The sequence below is a fragment of the Neoarius graeffei genome, chromosome 23, assembly GCF_027579695.1.
Source record: "Neoarius graeffei isolate fNeoGra1 chromosome 23, fNeoGra1.pri, whole genome shotgun sequence".
Lineage (NCBI taxonomy): Eukaryota > Metazoa > Chordata > Actinopteri > Siluriformes > Ariidae > Neoarius > Neoarius graeffei.
In genome coordinates this window covers 13,442,027-13,454,844 of record NC_083591.1, presented here as the reverse complement: position 1 = coordinate 13,454,844, position 12,818 = coordinate 13,442,027, and the positions used below count along the sequence as shown (strand labels likewise).

Below are 12,818 nucleotides of genomic sequence, written 5' to 3'. Positions count from 1 at the left end.
TGGAATCCACATACCTTTTGAATTTCTCATTCATATTTTGAGGAATTAATCTTATATTGCCCAACATTAAGCCTGTTCAGTTTCATTTGCCTAGACCATGTAGTTTCTAGGATATTTACATCTCAAATAATATCACATTTTTTGAAACACCCTATATATATATATAAACCATGAACTTGAACTTTAATCTGTAGCATGTTCTGATTGCATCCCTGTGGTAAATCTTTGGTTTATTTCACCAGTGTGTGAAGATAATGGAATAAAGTTGGTGCAGATATGAACCAGTAGGTGATATATGATCACTGTGAGGAGTGCGTTATGACCACAAGCCTTTAAAAACAGTTTCATAGCTTTGAACTGATAGAATTATACAAAGAAAACACAATTTTTACACATTACAATACAATAATAGAAATAATAATAATAATAATAATAATAATAATAACAAACTCTACAACAACAAAAACAACAACAACAACAACAAAAACTACAAAGTTTTAAAACATCCAACAAAAAATATTATATTTCACCTCTACACGAGGTTAGAAAATCTTTCTACCCCAAAATATTGGTCTTTGTAGGAAGTATGTGTAGTATGTATTATGCATAAGACTGCGCTCCGAGAGCAACGTCACAACCGGTCCTTTTCATTTGAGAGCGAGAAAGAAAGCAGGCTGTCACTATAAATACTCTCGCTATGTTTGCTATACACGTCAATGCATCAAGGCCAAACTCAGAGAAATGAGACACACTCAATACTCACTCTCTCCATTGGACAAAGAACAGAGACGTGCACATTAAACACAGGTGAAGGGCCATGCATGGGCCCTGCTCTGCTTGTACTGAAAAAAAAAATTGGATGGATGGTTTTTGGAAAATAATAGAGGGCCCTCCATTAGGGGTTGCATAAACTAGTCTACTCGTGGCTGCTGTGTAGGATCCAAAAAACAGACGCAATATATTTTGTATTTAGTGTGAAAACATTTCTGAAGCCAAACCTACAGTTTTCACAAGACTTATTAAGGCTTTTTATTTCTTTCTCGTTAACACTTTGCATGAAGTGGAGATGTTTGCCTGATACGTTTGAGACCTGTTTTTATTTTTAAATTGCATTGTATCATTGTGAATACCATTCTGACCAGTGCATGCTGTCTAAAAGAGACAGAGTCACACAGTCTGTGTGTTATCTTTTCCAGAATTCAGCTCAGCCACTATATCATCCGCATAAGTGCGTTTTGAGAACTAGGACTTCCTTAGTAAGTGCGATATGACACACAGATTTATTACTTTGCACATGTATTGCATCACTTTATTTACTTTCATTGTTACCGATGCTTAAAAAGCATTGAGGCTGGAAATAGTCCGTGCTGCACAAATAAAACAGCCTGAAACAGTTTTTTCTTGACCCGGAAAAGCCGACTAGTCAAATACGTTTTGAATGACTAGTCAAGTAGTAAAAATTAGTAGTCGTGCAACCCCTGTCCTTAATATGTCTCTTCATATAAAGATGTCTGAATCGATACTCTGAAGTGCTCACTACATACATAGAATATTAAAGTTTTGGACTTGACTTTGAGTAGGTTCACCTTAAAAATATACATAAGCAAACCTATCGCAGGTCCGTTTCATTCCTGCAATGTAAAAAACAACAAAACAACAACAACAACAACAACCAAAAAACCAGCACAATGAATGCTTCAAGGAAGGAGTCAAAGTAAAGTCCCCTTTATTGGGAGGGGAATTTCACATATAGCTGTCCAGAATAATGACTGGAGGTTTGGGATACCTTGGGACCACGTAAAGGCTCATCAGTGTCTGGACGTCTGTCCATATTTTGAAAAGTATTTTCCGAAAACTGAGGTCAACAGTTCTTGTGGTCCATCATTGCGCTCCTCTAGCGATTCAGCATCCACGAATTAGTGCAAACATCTCGGTATTTGTTGGTAAGCACATTCATTTATTGATTTTCTCCAGATCTTTGGACGGACTGTCCTCCAACGTTGTGTGTCCCTTTTTTCAACAGCACCATACGGAAACAGAAATCAGCAGTGTGCATCTGCCATGTAGTTTTATGTGACATGGTAAAATGCAACTTGACCTAAGCAACAATAAATTAATAGTAATACAATATTAAAGTGAATACTACATTTAAATGAAGCATTTGTTGTTGTTGTTGTACATGGAAGTCTACAAGGTTATCTTTGGTGACTAAAATTCGGAAGCAATTCAGAAGTTAAAGGTCCTCTTTGCTTTTTTTCATGACTTGGTCTGCTTCTCATCTTTAGGTCCTCTTTGCTGTCTTTTCATTCCTGTTCCTCAGAGATATTCTGTCCCCATTACTCTGTGTGTGTGTGTGTGTGTGTGTGTGTGTGTGTGTGTGTGTGTGTGTGTGTGTGTGTGTGTGGTAAAGAACTCAAGTTGAACGAACTTCAAAACCTTTAACTGCACTTGCAGCTTTTCACAACCATGTTGGACAGCTGCTCCACCTGAACAGAAAAGACACATCCAATTCATAATCATTTTCCTTCCCAGAACTTCATTAAAACACATTAGTATCATCAGGATAATAGATATTTACCTTGTATTGTCTGCCCACATAATACACGATTGGAAGAGGTTCCAGGACTTGAGGTACACAACACGGCTGAGCCGACGCACCTGGGTTATGGTGCTTGTAAAGGGCTAAAATCTGTACAGGAACAAACCAAAACCCAACAGAGGACAGTTTAGAGCTTGAGAAATAGTCTCGCGATTAACTCTTGCATAATTTTGTATGCATAAATGTATGAATGTGAGACACTGAGAGATCAGCAGAAGGTAAAGCATGAGGAAGGACGCAGTAAAGAAGGACATAGAATGTCCATATTACATGTTAATATTGAAATTTTGATAATAATGTCCTAACCTTTTAACACGGTTTATTATATCATACTGTGTCATGCATTACATTATTGTCATTATATAAGCTTGGTACTTGCTCTAGTCTGACACACACAGTTCATTTTGTTTTGATTTCAATCCATATGACCTTTTGTTTATGTTCACACTGAAAGAGCCTTTGTGATTCTCATCCTGTCTCCGCCCCCTGGTTTGTCATTAGTCTATTTCCAATTGTACTTACCTCTTCTAGGACATCAGTTTCAGGTTCGTTTTTGGCATCTACATCAAATTGTTTGCTGTTAACAAATATTTTACATTACATTGCAGGCATTTAGCAGGCGCTGTTATCCACAGTGATGGACAACATGCCCAGAGCAGACTGGGGAGCAGTTGGAGGTTAGGTGCCTTGCTCAAGGGCACTTCAGCCATTCCTGCTGGTCCAGGCAATTGAACCAACAACCTTTTTGTCCTAAAGCTGCTTCTCTAACCATAAGACCATAGCTTTTCCAATTTTAAAGTGGATTGTTTTCTTTTTTAGTATAACCAAGTGCAACAGCACCGCCAGTGCTCATTACACAGAAGGGAATGAAGAGGCAAGGTTGGGGCTGAGTTCTTTCTAGCCCAGACTGTAGATTCTGGTTGAGTCAAGAGATTTCATTTCCATTTAGGCTGATACTTTCAGCCCACTTTGCTGACACATTCGTAACATGTCATCGGTAAACATGAGAAGGCATGTGTCAAATACATCGTCCTTTTTTTGAAAGAGAACTAAAACCTATGGTCATGAGCTTTGGGTAATGACAGAAAGAACAAGATCGCGGATACAAGCGGCTGAAATGAGTTTCCTTCGCAGGGTGGCTGGGCGCTCCCTTAGAGATAGGGTGAGAAGCACAGTCACTCGGGAGAAGCTCGGAGTAGAGCCGCTGCTCCTCCACATCGAGAGGAACCAGCTGAGGTGGCTCGGGCATCTTTTTCGGATGCCTCCTGGACGCCTCCCTGGGGAGGTGTTCCAGGCATGTCCCCCCGGGAGGAGGCCCCGGGGAAGACCCAGGACACGCTGGAGGGACTATGTCTCTCGGCTGGCCTGGGAACGCCTCGGTGTTCTTCCTGAGGAGCTGGCCGAGGTTTCTGGAGAGAGGGAAGTTTGGGCTTCCATGCTTAGACTGCTGCCTCCGCAACCCGGTCCCGGATAAGCGGAAGAAGACAAGCCGAGACGAGACGAGACGAGACGAACTAAAACCTTTTTAAACTAAAAGTAGGCAGACTAAACGCATTGTCCATCCAAAGTACAAATTACACAAAAGAACAAAGGACAGACTAGCTTTTTTGTTTAAACGAAAGGGTTACAGCTTTTCACTTTACCATATTTAAAGAAAATGCATGAATCCAGTAGAAATAATGAGTGCAGATGCTGCTTAAGTGCCCTATTTTGTTCGACATCATTCTCATGTTATCAACTCTAATAGCCTCTACTGAGAGATCAAACAATTCATAGATATTAGATTTTAACCTCATATCTTATATGACAACCAACCACCACTATATATGAAGATAAAGTGCAGAGAAACAAGGACCATAAAAAACAAACAAACAAAAAAAACCACTGAATTTCTAATTCACTCTGTAGACATGCAACATGTAGTGACACAAGCCACGTTTAAACACTGAACCTTGTTAAAGCAATCCATCAGTGTTCTCATCACACCTCACGTCAACATGTTGTGCTTTCAAAAGCTTTGGAATGAATCTCAAGATGTACAGGTTTACAGGATAGCATTATTCATTTACTGAACATGCCTTAAATGCCTCATTGGTGTGGCTTTCAACAAATGCGGTGGTCTAATGCTAGTGTTTCTTCTAGTCTCAATCCAGGATTAAGAACTGTCAGGTTACATACGAGCTTTTGCTCGAGATAGGGTGAGGACATCATTCTAGAGCCTGTTCAACACTTTGGCAATTTTCTTTTATAAGAACGTAGCAGTTAATAAGAACTGTTCATTCAGGAGTAGAAAATAATTGACTAAATGTACTTCATTACTATAATTAAGTATTATTTTGACAGATTTAACTTTAGGCGGCACGGTGGTGTAGTGGTTAGCGCTGTCGCCTCACAGCAAGAAGGTCCGGGTTCGAGCCCCGTGGCTGGCGAGGGCCTTTCTGTGCGGAGTTTGCATGTTCTCCCCGTGTCCATGTGGGTTTCCTCCGGGTGCTCCGGTTTCCCCCACAGTCCAAAGACATGCAGCTTAGGTTAACTGGTGACTCTAAATTGACCGTAGGTGTGAATGTGAGTGTGAATGGTTGTCTGTGTCTGTGTGTCAGCCCTGTGATGACCTGGCGACTTGTCCAGGGTGTACCCCGCCTTTTGCCCGTAGTCAGCTGGGATAGGCTCCAGTTTGCCTGCGACCCTGTAGAACAGGATAAAGCGGCTAGAGATAATGAGATGAGATGAGATTTAACTTTAATGAATCTTATCGACATTGAAGACTAGGGGCAATGGGTTAAGGCTCTGGGTTACTGATTGGAAGGTCGGGTGCTTGAGCAGTGGCACTGCCAAGCTGCCCATGTTGGGCCCTTGGGCAACCTTGATAGTTCATCCTATTCACATTGACCCCACACAGAAGTGCAGAAAAACATGTAAGAAGAAGATGATTGATATTGAACGCCTGTTCTCGAACTTAATTACATATCCAAGGGAAAAATACACACATTTTACTCCTGATATTTTTATTTATATATTCAAAATACTGATTAAAAATCCCAAAGGTCTCTTCTTCTCCCATCCAGCCAATAACTGGATGCGATATACAGCATATCAATCAATAACTAGGTTCAGTTTAGCATCTACGCATTTCAGTTTAGCATCCAAACAAGTTCATCAGTGTTGAAAAAAAACTACCAAGAATTGTACCAATTTAACCTTCTTCATGCTACACAATGTAGCTTATGTGAACTTGAAGTCCCCTGGCCCGATCTTAATAAAATGTTTCAGTATAATGGAGCAAGCAAAGATATCTATAAAATGAGGTTTCTTCTTTGTTGCTATAGAAGATGGATGCCATCTAATTTGAAAAATCATGCTCAGGTAGGTTTGGTTAATTTGCTACCATTAACTGTTTATAGTATTTTGCTAAGTGAGCCCGTTTTCTTTGCTAATGCTAGGTTAGACTAGCATCGATTCCAGTAGCTAAATTGGTTTGGCAGCAAGTCGAATTGTAGCTAATAGTAATTATTCTATCCACATTCACTGGATATGAGCAATCATGCACTCTGATTGGCTACTCTACTACTAGGCTATCAGCTCATATACCGTGAGTAGAGAAAAACAAAATGGCGGAGCGTGATGCTGAACCAACTGAGGACAAAATAAAAACTCTACTTGAAAACAAACCCCCCCAAAATACAAAAAAAGCAACAAAATATGGAATAAAAGTATTTGATGGTAAGAACATATCTTTTTTTATTTTTCAAGAATTGTTATTATCGCATTTTTCACAAATTGCTCCTGTCATTTCGCCGGTTTGTTTACATTCTAAGCAGAAATGATTTTGTTGGACGTTTTGTATAAAGCTTTTATTTATCAAATTTGCAAAAAATAAAATTAAAATGCTCTGTTTCTCAAAATCCAGTGAATGTGGATAGAATAAAACAGTTATTCCACTCAATCTTGTCTTACATGGCTTATATTAGCTCATGTACAACTCGATTTCATGGAATAGCTCTTAAATATTAGTTATTTACATGACATTTTACTTCTGATTAATTCATTATCAAGCTATGTAGCATTAGTCATGATCATTAGTATGATCAGCAAACTTAGAAAGCTGTTTTTATTCCCCCAGGCATATTGGCATCATTGCTTTTTTAAAATAAGAATTATCAACAGTTTTAGAGAAATAAATATATGTGTTTTACCAGCTGGGAGGTCTGTATTGTGAAATACCGTGACCGAGGTCTTGAAAGTACTGACCGAGGCCCTCTGGGCCGAGGTCGGTATTTAAGGCCGAAGTCACGGTATTTCACCATACGGACCGATCTTAAGCTGGTAAATAATATATTTATTTTTTCTTTACCAAAGTCTAACAGCAAATGAGAGCGCCCCAAAGGGACAACCAAGCCAAGGCGAGACAGCATTTTGAATCCTCATTCACGGCTGTAATGCAAATTGCTTCCTCCATGGTATACAAGTGCACTTCCATGGCAGGAAAAAAACTACATTTTGCCACCTATGTAGTCCCCTATTTATACAAAATTGAGTCATTCAGGATTCAGCCATGTTTTTGCTCAGCGCTAGCAACAGTTACAGGTTTTCAGCTTTCTCCTGAAATGTTTCCTTTTATTTCTTCTTCCTCAGGGTAGTAAAACTCACTTTCGCTGTGAACACTGTCGTTATCGCTATCCATGATGTAAAATTAATGCTATTCTCCTGAGAAATGCGAAAATAAATGTTGACAAAAATTGCTACGATGTTTGTTGTTGTTGTTGTTGTGAACGAGCGAGTTGCCAGAGGTCCTTAACTGGGGTCTGTAACCGGGGTCCATATTGTAGGATACGGACCTGCTCGCCAGCCAATCAGAGTGTAGGATTTGATGGAAACCGGACCGCGAAAAAAAAAAAAGAATTACTTTTCACACAAAAAAACACAACTAGCTTAATTTCATAAGTGTTTTTTTTTTTTTAATTAAGACTTGAGTAGATTTAAACATAGCAACCTTTTGAAATTTCACTTGAGTACATTTTTGGCTGGATACTTCCACTTTTAATAGAACATCTATACTTGTATGCCATCCCTGACTTCTGTTGTAAGTTTTAATGCAGCACACCAATGACAAGTATTTTCAACTTTGACAAAACAAACTCATTAGAACAAGATTTTTCTTTTCCCCAGGACGGCCTCAACATAATGTTCAACAGGAAACAACTTCAGGAAATGACCAAGGCAGGAAGAAGGAAAATGCTGGAATGTTGTTCTGGGAAATGCTTGCTCATCAGGGAACATTGGCTAAAAAAGTATACAGTTATTTCCCTGTCAAAGAAGGGGAGTGTATGTAAATGCAATTCAATCATGTTTTTTTTTTTTTTTAAATCCAAAATCAGATCAGCAAAACTACTACAAACTGTCAAAAGTATAGATACAGTACTGTGCAAAAGTCTTAGCCACCCTATTTTTTTCATACAGACTTTGTTATAGATTTCTAATTTATGACTCTTGGATTGTCAGTACAAAAGCATTTTAGAGTTCCAAACGTTCGTTTTCCAGCACAAAATTAAATGTTACAGAAAAAAAAAGTTTGTATCTGAGCAGCATGTTACACAAGAGAGCACTTTTCAGATTAAAAAATAAAACGTAATGAAGGTTACTGGGTTTTGGTGCAAAATGAAGACGCGAGTGTGACAAAGTGTCCAGAAGAACTGTGGCTGGTTCTGCAAGACCCTCAGTAAAACCTACAGCTCATTTCCTTATAAAACTGCACCTGTACCTGAGACTACTATTATTTTTTTAAAAAAAGGGTCGTCTCATACCAAATATTGACTTTGTATTATTTATTATGGTTTACTGCTTCCTGTTTATAGTATTTTTTTAATGTTGAAACATTTCATTTCATTTCATTACTTTTTAAGCCATTTTTGGTCTACAGCATTTCTTTACCTGTGCCTAAGACTTTTGCACAGTACTGTATCTTAAACTCATGTATGAACTAAATGCATAAACAATTATTTTTAAATAATACTAAGATGTGTGGGCGGCACGGTGGTGTAGTGGTTAGCGCTGTCACCTCACAGCAAGAAGGTCCGGGTTCGAGCCCTGTGGCCGGCGAGGGCCTTTCTGTGCGGAGTTTGCATGTTCTCCCCGTGTCCGCGTGGGTTTCCTCCGGGTGCTCCGGTTTCCCCCACAGTCCAAAGACATGCAGGTTAGGCTAACTGGTGACTCTAAATTGACCGTAGGTGTGAATGTGAGTGTGAATGGTTGTCTGTGTCTATGTGTCAGCCCTGTGATGACCTGGCGACTTGTCCAGGGTGTACCCCGCCTTTCGCCCGTAGTCAGCTGGGATAGGCTCCAGCTTGCTGGCGACCCTGTAGAACAGGATAAAGCAGCTAGAGATAATGAGATGAGACTAAGATGTGTACATATTTAACAATTTTAAATCACGTCTCTGGATATGCAATTTATAAAATGAATACTTGCATTCGCATGTGAATTTCTTGTCAAAGATAACAACAACAACAAACATGGACGTGGACCCTGGGCCGGACATATCTTCCTACCTGTGAGTATTTGTTTTCAGCATTCCAGATGTATGCGCAGGAGCCCATGCAGTAGTTGGCAAAGTATCCTTTAGGCTTGTGGATCCACTTCCAGCCAAGATCCTTCCGGAAATCAATGAAGAGTGCCCGCATGCAGCAGGCCTCTGTTTTTCTAGCAGAAAAACAACGAAAAGATGTGTTAGGTCATGTGAGACAATTAATAAATGAGGGCAATCTGGCAGTTTTTTTTTTTTCCTGAAAGTGATATAGTAAGGAAATACTGTATATGCACAAGGGAAAGAGATGGATGTGAAAAACTGGAAAAAAATAATAAGGTCGAACATAAGCGACAGAAAGTGACTCACTCATCACAAGTTGGTTCCGTGGCAGTTGATCGCTTTTTGCGTGACGAGGGGGTAAAGCCGTCAGAAGGAACAGACATGGCCAGAATGTACGGCTTGACCATTAATTCGGCAATATGCTTTTTGTCTCCTCTTTTATTACTCAGCCCTGAGAACACACACATACAGACATGCAATGCTTTGTGCGATGTCTCTTGAAACTTAAGCATGTAGAATCTATTCAACTAAAAGCAACAAAAAGAAGGACCAATAAATGTTTTATATTTAAATTATTCTCATGGTTTTACACAGCTTACATTTAAAACGAGCTGGATAAAAGGCAAACCTTGCAGATAAATACAGTATCTTTTAAAAAATGATTCGAGTCACTATCACACATGACATTTTCACTGGCAACACATTTATTATTCTCTGCAGTTTATCTTTTAAAATAAATTCCAGGATCATGGAAAGAAAGGCGTTTCTTCCCAATGTGGGCGCTGGAGTTTAAGCAGCACATTTGTGGCGTTAGCCATGACATCATACCCAAATGATAGTCAAATATTTTTTCTTTTAACAGATATTGTGTGTTGATTACAGTAGTATATCTCGAATCAGAAGGTGTTGATTAATGTTCTATAGCAGCATGTATCTGAAATTTCTTATAGCTATAACATAAACAATAGGTTCATATTAATGTGGTCATTTTAATAAGTTATCATTCCTATTACAGCTTATTCATAGGGAATTATATCTATTATTATCCTGTGTTATAGTAGCTATACAGCAGAGGGGAACTGTCGAGGCCTTCCAGTCCTTCAGAGATGGCCCAAACATATCAGCATTTCAAATATTATATTTAATTTCTCATCTCATCTCATCTCATTATCTCTAGCCGCCTTATCCTTCTACAGGGTCGCAGGCAATCTGGAGCCTATCCCAGCTGACTACGGGCGAAAGGCGGGGTACACCCTGGACAAGTCGCCAGGTCATCACAGGGCTGACACATAGACACAGACAACCATTCACACTCACATTCACGCCTACGGTCAATTTAGAGTCACCAGTTAACCTAACCTGCATGTCTTTGGACTGTGGGGGAAACTGGAGCACCCGGAGGAAACCCACGCGGACACGGGGAGAACATGCAAACTCCGCACAGAAAGGCCCTCACCGGCCATGGGGCTCGAACCCGGACTTTCTTGCTGTGAGGCGACAGTGCTAACCACTACACCACTGTGCCGCCCACATTCTGCAGTATGTATAGAAAAATTCAATTGCTGCCATGGATATATAATAAACATAAATATATGCTTTATATATTTGAATGAAAAAGTGCCAGATGTTTGCAAACCCAGATGGTAAAGACAGTGATGTCTGTTCATATTTCCCTTTCTGAATATGATGTTAAGATTCTTTAATACATTACCTAGTCTTTGCATTTCTGCCTTAGATCCTTTCAAAGTGAAAATTGGCCACTTTAGTGTTCTAACACTTCCAGATTTCCTTAGTAAATCTTTGTCCCTTGACTGAGAGCAAAACATTACACTGTTTGTTCAAAAGTATGTGGACACCCCTCCTAATTACTGAGTTCAAGTGTTTCAGCCAAGCAAACTCATTGCATACAATCAAACACACCGCAGTTCAGTTTATGAAATTTCTGCCTGGCTAGATCTGCTCTGGTCAACCGTAAGTGTTATTATTGTGAAATGGCATGGCAACAGCTTAGCCATGAAGCCGTAAACCATACAGACTCACAAAGCAAGCCAATGATTGAGGTACATGAAGTATGTAAAAAATGAAAATTGTCTATTCTCTGTTGCATCACTCACTAGAGAGTTCCAAACTGCCTCTGGAAGCAACATCAGCACAAGAACTGTGTATCCGAAGCAACATGAAATAGGTTCCCATGGCCAAGTAGCTGCACACAAGCCTATGATCACTGTGTACAATGCCAAGTGAAGGTTGGAGTGGTGTAAAGCTGTCACTGGACTCTGGAGAAGTGGAAACGTGTTCTCTGGAGTGATAACATACTTCTTTAATGACTTTAAACTGCAACCGGTGGTGAGTCTCAGGTCCCGGAGGACTTGAGTATTGGGGAAAGTGGAGTTACCCCTTAATCACCATTGCTCCCAGGTCCGCTCTGACCCAGAGTGGTAGCACCTGCCTGGGTTCCAGCGACGGGTTAAATAGTACATCACCAATAAGATGCTGGCAGCAGGGCGCTTTTCGGTGCAGTGTGACAGATGAACCCAACAGAGTCAATGGCACACCACCAGATGGCATGTGGAAGAGCCACTCAAATGGCCAACGGATGGCATCACCCGGCAAGTCAGTTGTCACTGCAGGGCAACTTCCATACCCGTCAGGTCTGTGGCACTTTTGTGCACCACTTGGCATCAGGTCTGGAGGTCCAGAGAGACAACACGATGGGGGCACAACATTGTTTGTCTTACCTTACTGTGCAAGGCGCTTTGTTAGGAGAGGAGCTCTGGTGCGGGCCTCGCGGTCCATCTCCGTTTCTGCACATCCTAATGAAGCAGTCATCATCGCTAGCGATGGACAGCCACTGCCGATGATGACAACATACTTCACTATCTGGCAGTTTGATGGACAGATTCTAGGAGAACGCTACCTGCCGAAGGGATAATGGTCTGGGGCCGTTCTTCAGGGTTTGGCTCCCATAGTTCCAGTTAAGGGTCATATTAATGCTACAGCATTCAAAGACACTTTAGACAACTGTATGCTTCCAACTTTGTGGCAACAGTATGGGGAAGGCCCTTCCCTGTTCCAGCATGACTGTGCTTCTGGTTTTGACTCCATTTTAATGGCCATTGTTTTAAAATGGGATGTCCAACATGCACATATAGGTGATTATCAGGTGTCCACATATTTTTGGCCATATAGTGTTTTTTTTGTTTTGTTTGCCTTTGTTGTTTTCTTACCCCAGTTTTGATCATTCGCCAATTTCCACCCACTAGGCAATTCTCTACAATCATTCAATGTCTACTGCCAAAAAAGCTCTGGTTTTGGACTTGAGTCCCATCTCGAGACGTTTTCTCTATTGACTTGGATACATCTTAGACTTACTGGAGTATGTACTTGGACTTCCCTTGGGAACTGGTTTCAGAAAATATCATCTTGGTCTCAAGCATGAGTTTATGCTCTTGTTTATGTTGTTTTTTCATTTCACATACACAATGTTTGACAAGAAGAAATTCCTTCTTCTAGAAAACCTAGCCTAATTACTGAAGCAATACGCAAATGATGGTAGTAACACTTTTCTGTTGGCCTTTGTTGAAGGAGCTATTCACGCTGCATTTTATTTTTCTCAACCAGAAACCATGCGGTGTG

The 12,818-nt window shown here is 40.3% G+C and overlaps 1 protein-coding gene across 2 annotated transcripts in view; it reads right to left on the bottom strand.

Moving 5' to 3' along the window:
* Positions 1 to 1,709: 1,709 nt before the first annotated feature.
* The window catches only part of tgfb1a (transforming growth factor, beta 1a), a 37,737-nt gene continuing 26,628 nt past the window's right edge, over positions 1,710 to 12,818 (bottom strand). For both annotated transcript variants that reach the window (XM_060905796.1, XM_060905797.1), the window contains 4 exons: positions 9,489 to 9,633; positions 9,145 to 9,295; positions 2,579 to 2,689; positions 1,710 to 2,486 (listed from right to left, as the gene is read on the bottom strand). In XM_060905796.1, coding sequence (XP_060761779.1) covers positions 2,439 to 2,486; positions 2,579 to 2,689; positions 9,145 to 9,295; positions 9,489 to 9,633 — 455 coding nt within the window. In that variant the 3' untranslated portion in view covers positions 1,710 to 2,438. The remainder of the gene's footprint in view (positions 2,487 to 2,578; positions 2,690 to 9,144; positions 9,296 to 9,488; positions 9,634 to 12,818) is intronic.